General features: G+C 43.9%; 1 protein-coding gene across 1 annotated transcript in view; it reads left to right on the top strand.

Moving 5' to 3' along the window:
• The window catches only part of LOC147703010 (sideroflexin-1), a 232257-nt gene that overhangs the window by 148447 nt on the left and 64147 nt on the right, over positions 1 to 19663 (top strand). Inside the window, exons 5-9 of the mRNA XM_086931570.1 lie at positions 5059 to 5157; positions 6717 to 6792; positions 11329 to 11414; positions 13022 to 13149; positions 14693 to 14742. Coding sequence (XP_086787696.1) covers positions 5059 to 5157; positions 6717 to 6792; positions 11329 to 11414; positions 13022 to 13149; positions 14693 to 14742 — 439 coding nt within the window. The remainder of the gene's footprint in view (positions 1 to 5058; positions 5158 to 6716; positions 6793 to 11328; positions 11415 to 13021; positions 13150 to 14692; positions 14743 to 19663) is intronic.

Below are 19663 nucleotides of genomic sequence, written 5' to 3'. Positions count from 1 at the left end.
TCATCATATGTCGTGAGCAAAAGATTAACACAGATCAAACTATCTACCACTAGAATTAGAAATAGCTTATAGCTATGAATAAGGCAGAGAATACCAATCATTTAGAAATCAGAAAATAAAGGGAAGGAAAAATAAGGAACATGCTATTTTAGATCAACAGACTTTCACAACTTCACTAAAAGCGGGTAAAGAAAGGGAACATGCTAAATCAAAGTAGACTTTCGAAATTCACTAACGGTTCAAAGGAAATGAAACTTATGCAATTTGATTTATCCAGATGTGCTTATTCTCTATAGGGAGGGTAAGAATGGAACATAACTATAGAATAATGATTTAGCATTTGACTAAAGGTAGGTAAAGAAGTGGAACATGCTAATAGACAAATAATGAAATCTCATTTATAAAGGGATCAGGGGAGAGAAGGAACATATACAATCATGCTTTGCAATACTCGAGAATTAGAAATGCAAATATAGATAAGCAATTACCCACACAGACTTTATATTTACCTAGGATAGAGTAAAGACCAGCCCTGGCCACGGGTCAGTTGGAAAAGACGAGAAGGAACCCTCAAGGACTTAGAGGCCAGTAGGCGAGCAGGTACAGCTCATGGAGACAGTCAGGACAGGATAACCCCTGAATTTGGATCAGGACCAGGTTCACCAAAGGGTACGACCAACTCCCGCAGCTTCGGTTGCACCGCCTGCGCTACTCCCTCTCTGCAAGGAATCTGCCAATAACCCCGATTGGGTTCTCGAACCTCCCAGCAAAGTGCTTCGCCAGCACTTAAGGTTTCCCAAAACCCCGATTGGGTCTGTGGATAATACGGACAGAGTGCTCCGCAGCTCTCTGTATCAGTCACCTATAGAGTGCCTTGGGTCAGTGACGGGTCAGCTATTCGGACAAGTCGAACAATTTCTCTAGCTAAACCTACGCTAGTTATACTGTTTTTCTGATCAGTGTACCACCTCCCCAATGTTGCAAGTATAAGGATCCCCAAATTTAATTGGACAAAGGAGGAGGTTAAGTCATCACACCACCTAGATTTTAGACTTTCTCAGGCTTAATATTCAGTTTTCGTACCCACCCCTTAAATCCTAACTTCCCATGACATAGGTTTTACAGTGAACAATGGGGTATACAGCAGTGATTACAAATGTAACAAATCCTAGTACAGTTCAGCTTCTTCGACTAGGTTGCAGGTCGGTTCCCAGGAGCATCTTGGCTGTGGCTGCCAGCCAGCTGGCTGGGTTCCACTGCTGCATGGCTTTCTTTTCCCTCATCACGTGACTGGTACCATACAGGCTCTTAAGATGAAGTAGCAAGCACCTCCCAGGCCCCAAAGAATACGATACATGAAAAGCAAGCGAAAACAATTTAGAAATACAGAACAAATGAATACACTGTATACCCTGAAAGGCTATACTACACCCCTTACTTCATAATAACTATAGCATTAGGATAAGTGCAGGACAAACAGCTTTGCAAAAGCGGCGACGTAAACTCAGAGCATATGAGAAAACAAAGCGGCCATATCAGCTCTATTGCGCATGAGCAAACACTTTCCCACCAGAACTGCGAGTACGTCACATCACATGGGTATGACCGACGCATGCGCAGTCTAAATTCCCGCGTAGCAGCGACCATCTTAGATGCAAGCGTATTAGTTTTAGTAAACACATAGGCAAGCTTCACTGGGACGCCCATATGTCGTACAAGGGCCAGATTAGTAAGACAAAACAGGTTGATTACGTAGTTAGGGTTATCCGAGGTTCATGAATACAAGCAAGTCGCTTAACGTGCGAATCCTTGCTCCATCACCATGACCCTTGTTTCGTTAAATAGGGACACTATAACCTACTCTTCCAAACAGTTGCTGGACTTCCGCACTAGCCCACAGTTAAATTGCACTCCTCTCAACACTGAGGGAACTATTGACTGATGTCTTAATACCGAACACTGTTACCAAACAGCAAACAAATCTGCACGCGAAAAGTAAGTCGCCACCTTCTTTAATATCAACTGCCGCTCACTTCCAAAACACCAGGCTGATGTTTTTGATCTCTTAATTGATAAACAACCTGACGCTATTTTTCTCACTGAGACATGGCTTAATACCAGCTCTTGTCCAGATGTAGCCATAGCCCTGCCTCCCAACTATGTTATAGTTAGGAAAGATAGGGAGGACAAAATAGGTGGAGGGATTGCTATAATTCATAAATATATATGTAGCTGTACGTTTGATGGCTTACTGACCACTGGTTGTGAAGCCACAGTGTTTAAACTGACCTTAACCCCTCATTTGACTTATTCAGGGATATTGGATTTCCCCCACCCCCACCCCACCCCAGGCATTCTGGCCCTTGGGCCACAGCCTTCGAAGACCTAGTAATTACTTTCCTTCTTAGCTCTGCGATTTTTTATTCTATTTTGAGAGATCTTAATCTCCATTTGGAGGATCCCGCCTGTACTATTAGCCAACAGCTTCATCTCCGACTTGGCAGCAATAAATATTTAGCTTTGCAATGCTGGTCCTACTCATAAAGCTGGTCACCTATTAGACCCTATTTTCTCTAACTTATACAATATTAAATGTTCCACAGCTACTCCACTGTGCTGGTCCAACCACTTTTTGGTTGGTTTTAGGCTAGTGCCTCTAGGAAACTCTCACGTGGCATTCAAAAATTAACTAGGAATTGGAAAAGGCTGGATATTGCTAATTTTAATAAAGTTCTTTCTATTAACGCCCCTATTTTTAAAAACATGTTTGCTTTGGATCTAGTGGTGTTTCAAAATTGGATCCAGATAGCCCCAGACATCTTCCTCCCTCTTTTAAGAAGATAAACATTCACCGTCCCCCTGCCCCTTGGTTCTCAGATAAGCTAAAAATCGAGAAAACTAAATGCAAGAATATGGAAAGACGGTGGCAAAGGGCTTATGCGCCCGATGCTAAACTTGCTTATCTACGTACTAAAAGAGAGTATCATTCTCTTTTTAGGGCCGCTCGTGCAAATTATGTTTCTTCAACCATAACGGATTCTACAAGCTGCTCCAAAACACTATTTAAGATGGTTAAAGAACTATCTGGCTCTGCAACCCAACCAATTTCCTACCAGTATGCATGAAATGCAATGCGAGGACCTCAATTTTTCAGAAACAAAGTGGAAGCAATATATTCCGCTTTGGTCGGCAATAAGTCTTCCTATCCTGACCTGCCACTATCCACTCACGTTTAACCAGGCTCTCTGTTTGAGTGAAGTGACGCACACATCATGGACTCCATCAATAAATTGGAAAATTAGTTGTCACTTGATATTATTACCCTTAAACAGCATCTAGGCAGTTTTAAATCTGGTTCTCCACATGACCTTCTTCCTTTCACAGTACTGCAGAAGCTTGAACCGTCGGTACTTATAATTATTATGGAACTTTTAAATGCATCCTTAAAGGAGTCCTTTGTTCCCTCTGAATGGAAGCATGCAATGGTCATCCCACTGCTGAAAAAAAGCCAACTTTGACCCTACGCTGTCTTCGAACTATCGGCCAATTACTCTGCTTCCTGTATTTCCTAAGATTTTAGAGAGGCAAATCAACGGCCAACTGTCCCAGTTTATTGATACTCGTAAGTTTCTCCATTCATCTCAATCTGGATTCAGGACCGGCTATTCCACTGCAACCGCACTTCTTGGCGTCACAGAAATGCTTCACCAGAATCTTGTTTTATTAGATTTGAGCGCGGCCTTTGACACAGTGTCCCACGCCGTGCTGATAAAGGCCTTACAATCCGTAGGGGTTACTGGCCCTGCACTCAGCTGGCTATCTTCCTTCCTTACCGATCGTTCTTTTCAGGTCTTTTCTTCCATTGCTAATTCTAAGACCTACTCTTCTCCTTACGCAGTTCCCCAGGGGTCTAGTCTTAGTCCTCTGCTATTTAACATTTATGTTAGACCCCTGGCAACGATTGTTGAGGAGGCTGGGTTGTCGTTATTTTCATATGCAGAGGACACCCGAATTATTTTCTCTCTGTCTGCCGGAAAAACTTCAGAGCAATCTGCTCTTCGGACTGGATTTAGCAAAGTGGCATCATGGATGCAAACCAATTTCCTCAAGCTTGATGGTGAAAAAAACAGAGGTCTTGGTACTGGGTAAAAATAAATATCTCTGGGGTACACATCACTGGCCTACAGAAATGGGTGTGTTGCCGCAACCTTTCCATCATGTTTGCAACCTCAGCTTTATTATTGACGACTTACTATCTATGCGTCAACAAGCCATGAAGGTTGCTACAACATGTTTCACCATTTTGAAATTGCTGAGGAAAATTGTTTGGATGCTACCCAGCCCTAACCAGAGAACTGTAGTCCAGCCCCTTGTTACGTCTAGGCTGGACTACAGTAGCATCCTTTACCTGGGAGCCAATAAAGATGTGACACATAAGCTGCAGTGGGTACAGAACTCCGCTGCCAGGTTGCTCTGTCGAGTTCCTAGAACAGCCTCTATCTCCGGCGCCTTGAGGGACCTTCATTGGCTCAGGGTTGAAAACCGGGTAAAGTTTAAAGCTCTGAGCTATATGTTCAGAATTAAGCATGACAGAGCTCCCCTTTATTTGCTAAACTTGGCTCGTCCCTACCTGCCTTCACGTACACTTCGGTCTATTACCCAGGCCAAATTTCAGGTGCCGAGGGTTAAACTATCCCGTATGGGTGGCCGCTCTTTCTCATACTTGGGCCCCGTATGCCCTTCCTTTGTCTCTTTACACCTAGACTAACATCACACTCTTTCGTAAGTCACTTAAAACTTGGCTTTTTAATCAGTAGGTTCCTTTTTCTTTTTTTCTACTGTCTCTGACTGGCGCAGGGAAACTCTTTTTGGGTAGATGTTGCGCCTATATATAAATGTAAAATAATAATAATAATACAAATAATAATATTTTTATGTCTGCTCCTGTTTTGTTGAAAAATGCTTTTAACTCCGTGTACTAGTTGTTGCTATGATTTTTTTTAACTTTGCATAAGCTTTTCATCTACAATAAAAAAAACACTTGTATCTTTTTCCAAGAACAACTCCAGCTGTGCTTTTCTGGCAGTGGATTAACCAGTCCTTCAATGCAATTGTAAATTATACGAACCGGAGTGGAGATGCCCCAATTACCGTGAGGTAGGATTTTATTTTGTTGAATATTTAGTTAAAGCAAGATGATTTCTGCCACTTTTTTTTCTTGTTACCTTTGTTATGTGGTGTGATGCACATACACTGAAAAGCGATCGCGGGTATCTGCAGGACTGCAATATGGATCCCTGTATCATCTCCTTTAATGACCCCAGTCTGTTCTTTCCACCATCCTTTTTTTCTCCAAGGGTTCACATTGATCTTTAGAAATAGTTTTAATAATATGGTGAGATTGGAAAGAATCTAAGGCAGCCCACTTAGTTTGGGGTAGCAGAGCTTGTCCATCTGTAAATGCGTATAACATACCCCAATAATTTAGATATTGGCATGGGTAACTAGACGCAGTTAGTGTTGATGTAGAGATTTACTTCGCTTTTACAGCTAAAAATGTGAGTTTATTATTTTAACATGTGAAGAATTATACCACTTGCTTTTATCTTGTTTATATATTTTAACGTTTCAATGAATTACTCCAAGTTACTATATACTGCACCATTTCCATATTTTCCCGATGGTCTTACTGCACCTCTACATAATATTGAGTCCTTTAAAATCAATTTAAATTCCTGTTTCTTCTTGAAGACGTATTATTACAAGTTTGTCCATTTTCATATGGAGCTTGGCAGCACAGCTATCTGCAAGATCTATTTTGCCAGCATTGTAAATTATACATAGAGTTGACTGTTTTACTTTTTCAACTCACACTGTTCTCTATTTGTGTATTTATTATTACACCTTCGAGACAGTGCTGGCTTTGTAATACATGATGGACAATTTTACATCTGAAAAGTACATTCAATCTTTTTTCACGTTCAGTCTTTATCTCTTATATACATGCTATGAAGAAAGCAATCCTTTTTTGCACCTTTTTCCAAGCAATGGCAACGCCCATAAGTCGGATCCTAATGTGCTAAAAATGTGTGCATGCAACACATATAAACATTATTCATGAATACCTGTGATTACATATGTTGACACATTAACGCCAGACCACACAGCTCTGCAAATGCATGTTCTTTCTTTCTTTTCTCGTAATGTCCCTATGGTGCTAATATTTGTTTTCCTCGCTTATTTGCAAATAATAAAATGTTGCTTATAAATGTCTGATATGATAATCTACGCTTGTTGTCACATTTTAGTTTTTCACTGAACCTTACATGACAACTTTGGTCCAGCAAAGTGCTCTCAACAGTTCTTACACCAGCATTCATTCCTTTCACTCACTTGCTTCTTTTTGTTAAAGGTCTGTGGAAGGCAGAGAGGGTGCCCGATGGAGGGGTATATAAGACGCAAGCTAATACCACTCAGTTCCAACTCTGTGATACACTCAAGTCCATTTAATACAAATCTGAACGAAATCAATTCATTGAGCGTTTTTCAATGTCATTAGTTTTGGGGGCAAATTTGTGCGTGACATTTTCTTTAAAGTTCAATATCGAAACTGAATCTTGGGTGTGCTTGCACGCTGATAGTGTACCCTGTTTAGATATAAACCCAGAAAGCGGAATGGTGTGTGTATACAAACACTTGTAATTTTCTTGTTTTAGCCAACTGGGAACAGCTTATGTTTCTGCCACCACAGGTGCTGTTGTCACAGCTCTGGGACTTAATGCACTGACGAAGGTAATACTGCTTGTTTTTAACTCTATCTATACATAGGAAACGCTTGCTTTGCCCTGTGCATGCTGTTGGAGTTGTGCCCCTCAGAGCTATAAAATAACAGGAGTGCAAGGGCAATATTTTTAGTTGATTCCTCCAGCCTCACCCTATAGGAGAGGGTAAATGCTCTATTGCTTAAACATTAAAGTTGGAATTAAATAGTGATATTTATTTGTTCTTACCTCTTTCCTCACTGGCCTGGAAATCTGATGGCATGGAAGAAAAAACTATTGCGACAGAGAGAGGCTTTCCTTATTTACAAGAGTGGCTGAGTTAGACATAGATTGGTTATCAGTGCAATGTGTCAGTGAGATGCCAGTCACAGGCAGTAAGACTTGATTTGGACACCCATGCTGCTAATACTGTAGCTTTGAGTCTCTCTTCTGCTACCCTATTTAGGGTATCTATTCAGGTACACGGTTTGACAAAGACACCTATGTATGGAGCAGTTATTTTACCTTTCAAAATGCTTGCACAACCCTGCCAAAGCATTTCATGGTCTGCCCAATACCTCATCACGATTTCCACTGTGGGTGTAGCACTTTTGTTGCGCAGCACACAGGATTCTAAAAAATAGTTTTTGAGCAACTTCATTCGTGTTTAGGGCATACAGGAAATGTGCAGCATCCATCTACTTCCTCAGTTCTACCAGATAGAAACTTGTTGGATTGTGTTAATCATAATTTTTTTTAAAACAAAGCAAAGCTGTCTCACTGGTGTACTATTTGGCGTGGCTATGGTGCTTGCTTCACTTTGTGGCTAACTTTGAGACCTTAGGTCAGCACAATTGGAATGACCAGCTATCTTCGTTTGGGAAATCCTCTCACTTTCTGCACATCTCAAAATCGGGTTTTAAAGCAGGGTTCTCAACGGAGACCACATTGCTGGGCGTCACTGAGATGCTGCGCCAGCGTCTGGATGCTGGTGATACAGTGGCCCTTATACTAATAGATCTAAGTGCCACGTTTGATACGGTTTCCCACACTGTATTAATAAAATCCTTACAGGCATTGGGCATCTCTGGATCGGCGTGGCTGGCTGTCCTCCTTTTTATCGGAGCGAACATTCCAGGTGTTTTCCACTAGGGCCATTTCAAAGTCCTACACATCCCTGTATGGGGTGCCACAGGGCTCAATTTTGAGCCCACTCTTTTTTAACATCTATGTGCAACCCCTGGCAGTGATTGCTGGAGCAGCAGGGCTGACACTGTTTTCATACGCCCATGATACTAAATCATCTTTTCCCTATCGGCTGATATGAAACGGGGTCTTTCTACTCTGCAATTGGGCTTGCGCAATATTGCATCATGGATGCAACTTAATTTGCTCAAGCTTAATGGGGAAAAGACGGAAGTGTTTATCTTTGGGAAAAATTCTGAACATTGGGGCCCTCAACATTGGCCAACTCAAATGGGGCCTTTACCTACGCTTTCCTCTCAGGTCTGCAATCTAGGCTTTATTATTGACAATAAATTGTCAATGAAACAACAGGCAGTACAAATTGCGGCCACCGGTTTTACCATCTTAAAATGGTTAAAAAAAAGTCATTTGGATGCTCCCTGTTGATACCCAAAGGACGGTAGTCCAGGCACTTGTAACATCTTGCCTGGACTACGGTAACGTTCTTTTTGGGGGGTCTAACAGGGATGTATTGCGTAAGCTCCAGGTGGTGCAGAATTCTGCAGCCAGATTGCTGTGTGGACTTCCCAGAATATCCAACACGGGAAATGCCCTGAGAGAATTACATTGGCTTAAGGTAGAACATCGCATAACATTTAAAGCCATATGTTCAGAATTAAGATCGGCTCTGCTCCTAAATACTTACAAGATCTGGTACGCCCCTACCATCCTTCTCGCCTGCTTCGCTCCTCTTCAGAAGAGTTCTTTGAAATTCCCAGGATCAAATTGACGCGAATGGGAGGCCGCTCCTTCTCTCTTCTTGGTCCTACTTTGTTGAATTCCTTACCTGATGTGATGCGGAAAGAGAAGTTGTACCCCAATTTTCGTAAGCAATTAAAAACTTGGCTTTTCAATCAACATTTCTAATTCAGATGTCTTGAGTCTCTTTTATGGCCTGCGCTGGGAAACCCTTGTTGGGTGGCTGTGCACATTAGACAAATAAATTAACATAACATAACAACTGTCAAAGAAAAAGTGAGTGGACGTTTATTTTTCTCATGCCCCTGGATCCAGTGATCTATTCCTCTTAGTCAGACTTTGCCTGTTTATAAAGGACTGTTGCATACAAAGGTTGACTTTCTTTGGCAATTGCTCCGCCTGATGTAATCTTGAAATGATTTGTAAATAGGGCAAATGTTTTTTTTCTACAGGGTGTTTCTAGGTCAGTTGATATGCCACTCATTCAAGGTACCTAAGAGAACACACACCAATTTTTAAACAGAAAGACCTGTATCACATACCCAGGGCCACCAAAGTACTGCCAGAGCCTTTTTAGCCATAACCACCAGACACAATGGATCATCACCCTTAAAGCAGCACTATTCTTGAGGCAGTTATTTGCCTCCATACCATAGCTCCCTAAATGACTTCAGTATGTCACATGAGAAACTGAATTGCTTGCAGCTAGGTCCTGGAGGTTCACCTCTAATACTCCAAAGGATGAGGTTGTAGCCCATTCTTAATCCATCTGTCTTTCATTAAGTACTTTCCTTTTTTTGTTTAGCCATATATTGTCCTGCACCCCGTTGACAACCTCGTAAAGGGATAAGATGTTTTCTCACACTCTTAATAACATTATGGTATCACCCAAATAGTTTTTTTAGAAGGCTTGGATAAGATAGCAAAATGGATTTTTCAGGTGTTGCTTATAGCTTCTTCATTGTATATTCTTTGAGCTAAAGCCACTACAGATGTTTTTAATTTATTTGTAGTTTTTGAGAAGCGCCGATATCGGCTGATCGAAAAGGGATGAATAATATGGAAATCATATAAATGAGATGGTTCTCATAGAGGGAAAACGAGTACCGAAAAGCTGGTGAAGCCTTGGTAGTTGTCGCAAAGGGAAACCAATAGCCTCTTATGGGCAACTAAACTTGCACGGATAAACAGCAAGATAGAAGGGGGAAATTAGGTGCATGATTTTCTAATAGAGCCTTTCCAACTTGTCTCTGAGGGTAGTACTTTGGTTGCATTTAGTAGGTGATAATATATATAAAGAATATTTTTTAAAGAAGAGTTTATAGTTGAATTTGTTCACTATGCAACAGTCTAAAATGTCAACTTAATTTTACGGTAAAGAAAATTCTACTTGAAATGTAAGATAACAAATCTAGAGTTTAAGTTTCGTATAACACCAAACAATTTAACAAACAACTGAATAAATTGCGTACAACTGTCCTGTTTTGTGTCACCTTGGTATTGTTATAGTTTGATTGACAACTTTTAGCAGATGTATGTGGCCAGACTGGATTAAGTGGGCGTGTGCAAGATTATTAGCTGCAACAGTTAATATATTTTTTTAACCCATATTTTCAACTTGCTGAAATCATAACTGCGCACACACACATACACACTCTCACTCACTATGATATACCTATGTATACGAGGACCAGGCATTAACCGTAATCAAGTATGTATTCACTGTTGTAATTCCACACGCACATTGATAATGGGGTAGGTTATACAGTGGACCGAGGCAAATATAACAGATGTATTCGTTTTGTGATGCACTTGCTCAGTATAACCTAAACACACTATGGGTCTGCGAAATTGTCCTCACAGTGATCGTGTTACTCCTTTTTTTGCTGCGATAAACTAACATTGAGAAATGGTCCGTCATCATATTGTGGTTTAATCATGCATACACACATAAGCACACACACACACACACCACTAGCGCACACTACCCATACACACAATCCAACAGACACACCTCCCCCCCCTAAAAAATGTATATAGTAAAAAAATAAAAAGCAGGGAACATCGAAAAGGCAAGTAAAAAACATTAAACCTTTGTAAGGACTTGCCTTCCAAGCTCTGTCTTGAACAGTTGTGGGGTGGCAAGTTTGATGTTAGCTCAGAATTGTGTTTGATACATGGACCTTTCGCTATGAAAGTCGTGCAGTTACATTCTCGGTACCTCGTGTACACTGACCAGTCTCTTGATGGCCGGTCATTAATGGTCTAATTCACAGTTTGGCAAAGTGGGATATCTGTTTAAAAAGTGGTGAATGTCCTGTCCAGCGCTTTTCAATGTGCCATTGGCATCAATGCACTACGGTCTATATGATTGTACATGGCATCATCCCAAATTTAAATAAGGCACTAAGTGACCCAAATCTTAGTGACTGTCCCTACGTTTACACTTTGGAGCAGTCACGTCACTAAAGGAATTATGACTAGTGTGTTTTTACCCTGCATCCAATTATTTAACAAAATAACATATATACCTTGACTAATTCCAAATGTTAACTACTTACTTGAACATCTTAGAGATGTATATGCTAGAAATGCAAGTGATCGTTTTGTTCCCTTTATGCAGCACGTATCACCTCTCATAGGACGTTTTGTTCCTTTTGCTGCTGTGGCTGCTGCTAACTGCATCAATATTCCCTTAATGAGACAAAGGTAAGTGGATATTTACGACCACTACAACGTTTGGGTTTATTTCATGTATTTTTTTAAATCCTTTGATTTAAAATGATGATTATTCTCAGGATAATGTGTCATCCAACTGGTGTGAATTATTTGGTTAACTGTTTACAATACGTAAATACTTTATTTCCATTAGAAATTTGACTCCTTCTGGGCATCTTTCCATAACGCTTATTAACAGTGGTGGCTCCTCCGCTAAGGTGGAGTAGCGTCGCCCCACTGCTTTTTTGCAGTGAAACAAAGGGAAAATAAAATGATAATAACTTATGTTATTATGCGGGCAGTGGAGGAGGGGTTGCACCCTCTTAAGTGCACAATGAGGGCCGGCCAAAACAATCTTGCGCACTTCGCATGTTCTCCATGCAGGCTGCAGTACAGCCAGCATGGAGAACATGCCCAGGCTCCCAGTCAGCATCTGAGCGTCAAAACACGGTGCTCAGACCAATCACAATGCTGCTAGGCAGCGTTGTGATTGACTGACTGGGAGCCTGGGTGTGCTTTCTGTTGACGCCGAGCGAAGGAGGACTATGGAGGAGAAACTCAGCGAGGAAGCAACGAGAATTTAAATATGTATTTTATTTTTTTATACCTGCTTCCCGCACATCATACCCTTTACCCACCTTCCCTTCCCACTCCCCCCCCTTCTCCCCTACCTTCAATCCGTGCCAACCGTCGCTGCTTATAAAGGCTGTGTTTTTGTTGCGTGTCTGGGTTATTGACAATCTTATTTTGCACTCGAGGAGTTTAGTTACCTGAGTGTTGTAGATTTCTTTGTATTGCACATTTTTTACAATTGCACTCCGTAGTGGCTTTTCTGTTCACAGTCCTGAATTGTATGTTCCAAGGATTTCTTTCATACTTTTCAGAGAATCCAGCTAGTTGAAAAAGACTTGAAGCCTGATTTAGAGTTTGGTGTATTGGATTACTCCGTCACAAACGTGGCAGATCTCCCATTTGCCGTATTAAGAGTCCATTATATCCTGTGGCACTTGTAATATGGGAGACGGGATAACCGTCACCGTTGTGATATAGTAACCCATCCACAAAGATTTAAATCAGGCCCTTGGTACGTTCATGCCAACCTTACAAAATCATGTGCGCGGACATAATATTTTAATTTGATTCAGAGAACCTCTTTTAATCTAGCATACTTCTGAAAAGTCACCTTTTCATGAGAACCATGGGCTATCGAAATTATTCCTCCTTAGACTAATTTTCTGTAAATTTGTCTTATGGATTTGAGGAAAACAAATGAAAACCCTTTTTGAACACAGTGTAAATATCTACGTGTTTTATAGATATTAAAGATTGTAATTTTAAAGATCACAAAAATGAAAAAGGCAAAAAAATAATTAAAATTGACATTTATGATACTGTGAATGTGTGTCATTTTAAAATAAATGCATGTTTTTACTTGTATCCCTTGCTGCAAGATAAGTATAAAAAAAACTGTTTTTGTTGTCTACTTCGTCAGGAAGGGTGTTAATTCATTTTTCTATTGGTAGAACATGTCTCTTGGTAATGCTGTGTGCATAAATGGATTTTCTGACTCTCTAATCATTTGTCTCTGCACTGAATAGGGAATTGAAATGTGGTATTCCCATCACTGACGAAAATGAGAACCGACTAGGCGAGTCAGTCAATGCTGCTCAGCAGGCTATTACACAAGTGGTCATCTCTAGGATTCTGATGGCTGCTCCTGGAATGGGTACGTATAGGCAGAGTTTAGACACGATAACTCCTAACCTGTGAAATTCTGAATCTCAATGTAGCAATATCTTAGTGGAGGACTGCATGTATGTGTACTTGCATGCATGGCTGCTCCATGAACATAGAGACACTATATTTACAAAATTTCCTTAATCGCTTGGATTTCAGATACCTGTAATATTTATGGGCGGGGTATCGGTCATAGGTGCTAATATGTGAGGGTTCTGTGGGTAATAACCAGCAGTAGTGGTGGGCTGATGTTGACAGCGAAAGAACAAGAGCAAATTAAAAAAAACTTGCAAACAAATTGTTAAAGCCGAAGTAGGGCCCTCGGTTTAAACTACAGTGCCTGTTTAGTGATAAGCGTCTGGCTTAGCTTGGTCAAGAAATATTTCAGTTTTGGAAATAGAGTTTTTGTAGAGCAGAAAAATGGAAATGCATGTGCATATTGTATTAGCAAAAAAAATGTCTGATAAAGACGCACAAGTCAAATTGTTATTTTATAAAATTAAGCTCGCTTATAACAAAAAAAATATCTGAGCCTAGCTCCTTTTTAAAATAAAATAGACGGGTGGCCAGTTAGGAAGAAAGAAGTCTTCCACCTGTTTTTGCAGACCAGCGTGTATCAAGTCTGTACCAATGCAGTGTTAAAAACATGGGAATGTTGAGAAAAAAATGGTGCAAACTCCTATATTTCTAACTTCTACCTTATATACATGTCTAATTAACTTCAGGAACTGTTGAAACGCAGTAACTGATTATTTGTGTGGACCAGTATTTGCCAACTCTTGCCTTTTGGGGTAATCTTTTTATCACTGTGGCTGTTCTATACATCTGGGATTCTCCATTTTATCATGTTATGCACAAAACTGACTCAAATTTCCTGCGCGTCAGTATTAAGAAAACATTTTGGGTTTGGGGCTTATTCTGAGTGCACTCGATTGTTAACATTTCGTAATTAATCCCTAAAACACTTACTGTGTCACATTTAGTATTGTATGCCTTCCACGGCAGGTCTTCAATGGCTGTTGCATACATTGTGTTGTCATTATGCACTATGGGGCCAATTTAGTGTTTGGCTGGCGGCCTGCCTGTCCACCAGGTTGGCAGTGGTAATTACATCCACCATCTTAGCACGTTACCGTCCGCCATAATTAAAGACCGCTACCGGTCCCGCATTGATCTCTGTGCCTTCAGAGTAGCCGTCTTTATGACGTTCCTCTAATTGCAGCGCAGGTTTGGTGTGTCTTTCAGGGGACTGCACACCAGACTTTTATTTTCTCAGAACCAAACTCATTGGTGTAAGCTTTCCCGTGATGGAACCAGCAAGTGCACCGCTTTCGAAAAGGTGATGGGCCTCCTGACTCATAAAAAGAGTGAGCAGGCCACAGGTTTGACGAACAAGGTACTCTTAACATGTTTTTCGCCAGTACCCTGTCCGCATAACTCCATATCTGGCCTTGTTACTTGTAAAAGTGGAAGGGGAAGAAATTGGTACACGGCCATACTGTAAGAATAATTATTTTTTTATTATTTTGTAGCCATCCCTCCGTTTATAATGAATACATTGGAAAAGAAAGCATTTCTAAAGGTAAGTCCTCCTTGTTTCAACAGTATACGCTTGAATTATTCATTTATGCCTACTTTCCTGTTCAACATAATAAATTGTTTGATGCAAATATTATTTGGGTTTAGAAGCTCTCCGAAACAAAGGGACCGATTCAGAAAGGTAAATGCACATGTGTATATTTTACTCACGTGTAGATCTAATCCTGCATCTAGATGTAGTTCTCCCCACTTTGTGTTAATCACAATTTCCCTGTGAATATACTTAGGTGTAGACTTGCATGTCTCCATGTCCTTGAGTGAGAGGTTGGAGCCTCTGATAACAGAATGTACATGTGTAACTTTACTACTAGTAACTTTTCACCTATTGGTAGTGATCTCATTTACTAGCGTGGATATATCCCAATGAGAAAGTATAAGGACATTTATTAAAGTTCTTTATTTGAAAAAAAAATTACTATATTTGTTTTCGTTCCTTGTGGGATTATTTCATTGTTTATAAATGTGTTTTTGCAGCACTCCAGAATCAGCAACTCCTTTGTTAGTGCTATCAGAATTGACATGTTTCTGCTTCAGAGAAGCCTTTATCATTATGAGAGTGTGCTCAGCACTGTTAGAAATGAAATACAACAGTATTCATAGAAATGCAAATGGACGACCACAATAGGAGTAGCGTTGAGAAAAAAAACAAATGTTGTTAATTATCTAAATACAAACAATTCCTTCAATTAGATTATATCATCGGAATGAATGATGGTGTCATAGAGCACCTTACTGATGATTCTAGTAAAAAGACTACATTCCGATTTTGTGCCGAAAACTAACATGTGTGATAGTGGCACTAAACTAGTTTAAAGAGAAGACTGCCCCTGAAAAATGTGGAGAAGTCTATTTTTTTTTTTTTTTTAAATTATATTTTTATTGCAGAGTTATAAACAGCAGGAAAAGTAAACAGCCAGTGCGCTTGTGGGCTCCCCCCGTCCAATAACAGTTCACAGTTGTACACAGCCATTCAGCCCGCATCCCGGAGGCCGGGCGGCATATCAGATCACTCGAGAGGAACACAACACAGTGTACGTCCCATTGGGACCCTGGCGGAAGGTCGTTTTACGTATCTGCTTTTACCCCCCCACCCGCAACAACATTCCCGTCAGCCATCTCCGTGGAATCAACGTAATTGCCCCCGTCGGGGCCTACTCTAGGCTATTCGGGCCTTCGTGCCAGGCCGTCCCACCCAATCAGTCTGCCCGCCACTCAATACCCCCTGTCCCAGTAGTTCCAAGGCCTCCACCAGTGACCCTCCAATGGCTTCCGGCCCTCCCCAAGCCCCTCTACAACTAACCCCCCCAACGCCCCCCCCCCCTGGCAACTGCTAAGGTGTGTGCTGCGCTCTACTGAACTGGATGGGTCCACTACAGTGCGTAGTAAGATACTTCTGTGTTCGCCCCGCGGTGTCCAGCGGCTTAGTTCTCACCGTCCTCATCCTCAACCAAAGCATCACGCAGAGCCTGTACCACTAACTCCCATGCACGCGCCGCATCCAGAGCTTTCTCATTCCCCAACTTCACTGCTTGCTTCATCCGGAGCACGCTCTCGCAGTCAGACCATCGCAGCAACTCATTCTTCCATCTATGCAGTGAGGGACCCCCCCTGGCCTTCCAGTGCCACGATATTTCCCTTTGAGCCAATATCAGGCCCAGATCTATGAATTTACTTGTCACCTTGGTGCGCTTAGTATGCGGGAACCAGAGCAATAGACACGCCGCCATGTCGAATTCTACCTCCCTGTCAGTCACTTCATTCAGGAGTTCCCCTACCTCCGCCCAATAAGATCCCAGTTGTGGACACCCCCAAAACAAGTGGTCCATGTCCGCCCCAAGGGACGAGCACCGGGGGCAACAGGCATCCGGCACCCGAAAGTGCCGCTGTAGTTTCTCTGGAGTTAAATAGGCCCTATGGAGCACATAAAAATGGACCTGCTGGAAGCGTGCGTTCCTGGTGCCCTTCCACGTGCGTCGCAGGATATGGCCCCATGCCGTATCCGGTATGGGCCGGCCAACGCTCCCCTCCCATTTAGCTTTGAGCCCATGGAGTGGTTCCAGCCCTTCGTTCAGCATCCTAATATGGAGGCACGTCACAGCTTTGAGTGTACCAGCCGCCATCACCACATATTGGCATGCCATAGTCGTCGCGGGCTCCAGGAGCCCCTCTTTCCAGTGCTTTTGCATGGCAGCCACTACAGCCGCGTGTAGTAGGAAGCCCCCCCTCAGGCAGTCCGAACTGGTCCCGGAGCACGTCGAACGGCGCCAACGCCCCATCTATATACAAATCACCCACCACCTGCAACCCCGCATCCTCCCAGTCCATCAACGGGGACCAATCCCCTCCGTGCGGCAAAGCCGTCAACATCCCGATCGGGATCTCCGGGGCATAAGGGCGCGATGCCCTCGCTCTCCGAAGGCTCCTCTGCCAGCACAGCCGGAGCGTCCGCTCCTCCATGGTGAGGGCCCGTAGCTCGAGCCGTTGCTGCATAATGATGTACGACAGCACGTGGCGCTGTATCCCCCGACCCCGGTCCTCCTCCGGCCCCCGGAACACCCTGGCTACGTTCTGCGTAAGGACCTGCAACTGCGCCGCCAGATAATACAGCTCAAGGTCGGGCACAGCCATGCCCCCCTCCAGCTTAGGGCGAAGTAGCGTGCTCAAGGCTATTCTGCGACGGCCATGCCCCCACAGAAAGCCAATAATCAGTGACCGCAGTTCCCTAAACACCCCCTGGGGAATCCAGACAGGTAGCGTTCGGAAATAATAAAGGAAGCGGGGGAGCGCCACCATTTTCAACAATGCTATCCTGCCCAGGACTGTCAGCGGGAGGGTCGACCAGAAAGACAAGCTACCCCGCAGTGACCGGACACAACGGCCAATGTTACCCTCCAAAAGGTCAGCAGCCGAGTGGTAAATGCGGACACCCAAGTAGGTGATGCACGAGGGTTCCCATGCCACACCCAAGTCGCTGCTGGGGGCTGGTGATCCCGCTCTCAGCGGAAACACGCAGGTCTTTGCCCAATTGACCTTAAGGCCTGACAGTCGGCCGAACTCGGACAGCAGATCCATCGCTCCAGCCAGTGCCCCCGAAGTGTCAGCTAGGTACAGAAGCAGGTCATCCGCATAGAGCGATATATAGTGCCATTGCCCATCACTCACTATTCCCGCGTATCGGTCTCCTGACCTCGCATGGACCGCCAAGGGTTCCATCGCCAGGGCAAACAACAGAGGGGAGAGAGAGCATCCCTGTCGTGTTCCCCTGCCCACCGGATACGCGGCAGATACCAAGCCGCCCAATCGAACTCTCGCCGTCGCCGAGGTATACAAGACCCTCGTCCACCTTCGAAACCCATCGCCCATGCCGAACCGCTCCAGCACTCCATCCAAGAAAGGCCATTCCAAACTGTCGAAGGCCTTCTCAACATCCACGGACAGAACCGCCGGCGTTCCCTCCCCATCCAAGATGGCGTCCATTATTCCCACCAGGCGGCGGATATTCATCGCCGTGCTCCTCGTGGGTATAAACCCGGCTTGATCCCTGTGCACCAGGCCCGTCATGTGCGGAGCCAATCTAGTGGCTAGGATGCGACTCAGGATCTTATAATCCACCGTCAGCATGGACAGCGGGCGATAAGACCTCACGTCCGCGGCATCCCGGCCAGGCTTGAGGAGTGGTACTATCAAGGCCTCCCGCATGGAGCCAGGCAATGCCCCCTTCTCGAAGGCCTCCGTATACACCACCAGCAGCCTGGGCGCTAGAGCGTCTACATAGTGCTGATAGAACTCGACTGGGAGTCCGTCCACCCCGGGCGTCTTGTTACGGGCCATATGTTTGATAGCCACTCGAATTTCCGTAAGCGTGATCGGGCTACCCAGGTCCCTCGCGTCGTCCTCGTCCAAGACCGGAAGCGGCCTCTCCCCCAGGTACTCCACGATGTCCTGAACCCCCACTCCCAACTGACTCCGGTACAATTCTTCATAGTAACCCCTAAAGCGGTCCAATACAGCTGCCTGGGAGTACACCATCTCTCCCTGCGCGTTAGTAATGCTGAGGATCGGGCAACCCCTAAGTTCCGGGCTAGCTAATCTGGCTAAGAGGGTACCCACCTTGTCCCTTTCTGCGTGTGCCCTGATAATGTACTGCCTATAGTCATAACATCTCAAACGTTCCGTCTCCGCGGCTACCACTTCCTTCGCCTCCAATAACTGGGCCTGTAGACCTGGCCTAGTTGGCCTGCGGCGCTCCAGGTCCCTCAAAGTTTCCTCCGCTTTCATTAAGTCATTCAGCACAGTCGTTCGAGCATTCGAGAACCTGCCCAAGCACACCCCTCTCACCACCACTTTCATTGCATCCCATTCAGTAGACCTACTCGTCGCCGTTCCTTCATTCGCACCGAAATAACTATCAATGCCCTGCCGGACCGCATCGTCGAACACCGAATCCTCTAGCGTCTCCGGACGAAGCCGCCATGTTGGTATTACTGAGCGCTCCCTCTGCCATTGAATATGCACCAACAGGGGGTTATGATCGGATATCTTCCTAGCAAGGTACTCAGCATGGGCAATCAATGGGGCTAGGGAGCTCCCGCAAAGCACCGAATCAATTCTGACATGTAAATCATGGAGAGCGGAATAAAAGGAGTAATCCCTGGTTCCCCTGTGCCTCTCCCTCCAGACATCCAGCAACCCCCATCGTTCTTGCCAGTCCTTCCTGTGCGCGGCCAGCCTGCGCACAGGAGAGTCTACTAGGGGGGGATGGGACCTATCCAGAGCCACATCGGTAATCGAGTTGAAGTCCCCCCCTAGCACCATCGGACCCGCCAGGAAAGAGGCCAAGGACCCCGAGAGGCTATCAAAGTATCGGCCTTGGTCAGTGTTCGGTGCATAAACACAACAGAAAA

This window comes from Lissotriton vulgaris, chromosome 7, assembly GCF_964263255.1.
Source record: "Lissotriton vulgaris chromosome 7, aLisVul1.2, whole genome shotgun sequence".
Classification (NCBI taxonomy): Eukaryota; Metazoa; Chordata; class Amphibia; order Caudata; family Salamandridae; genus Lissotriton; species Lissotriton vulgaris.
This window is presented reverse-complemented; position numbering and strand designations above follow the sequence as displayed.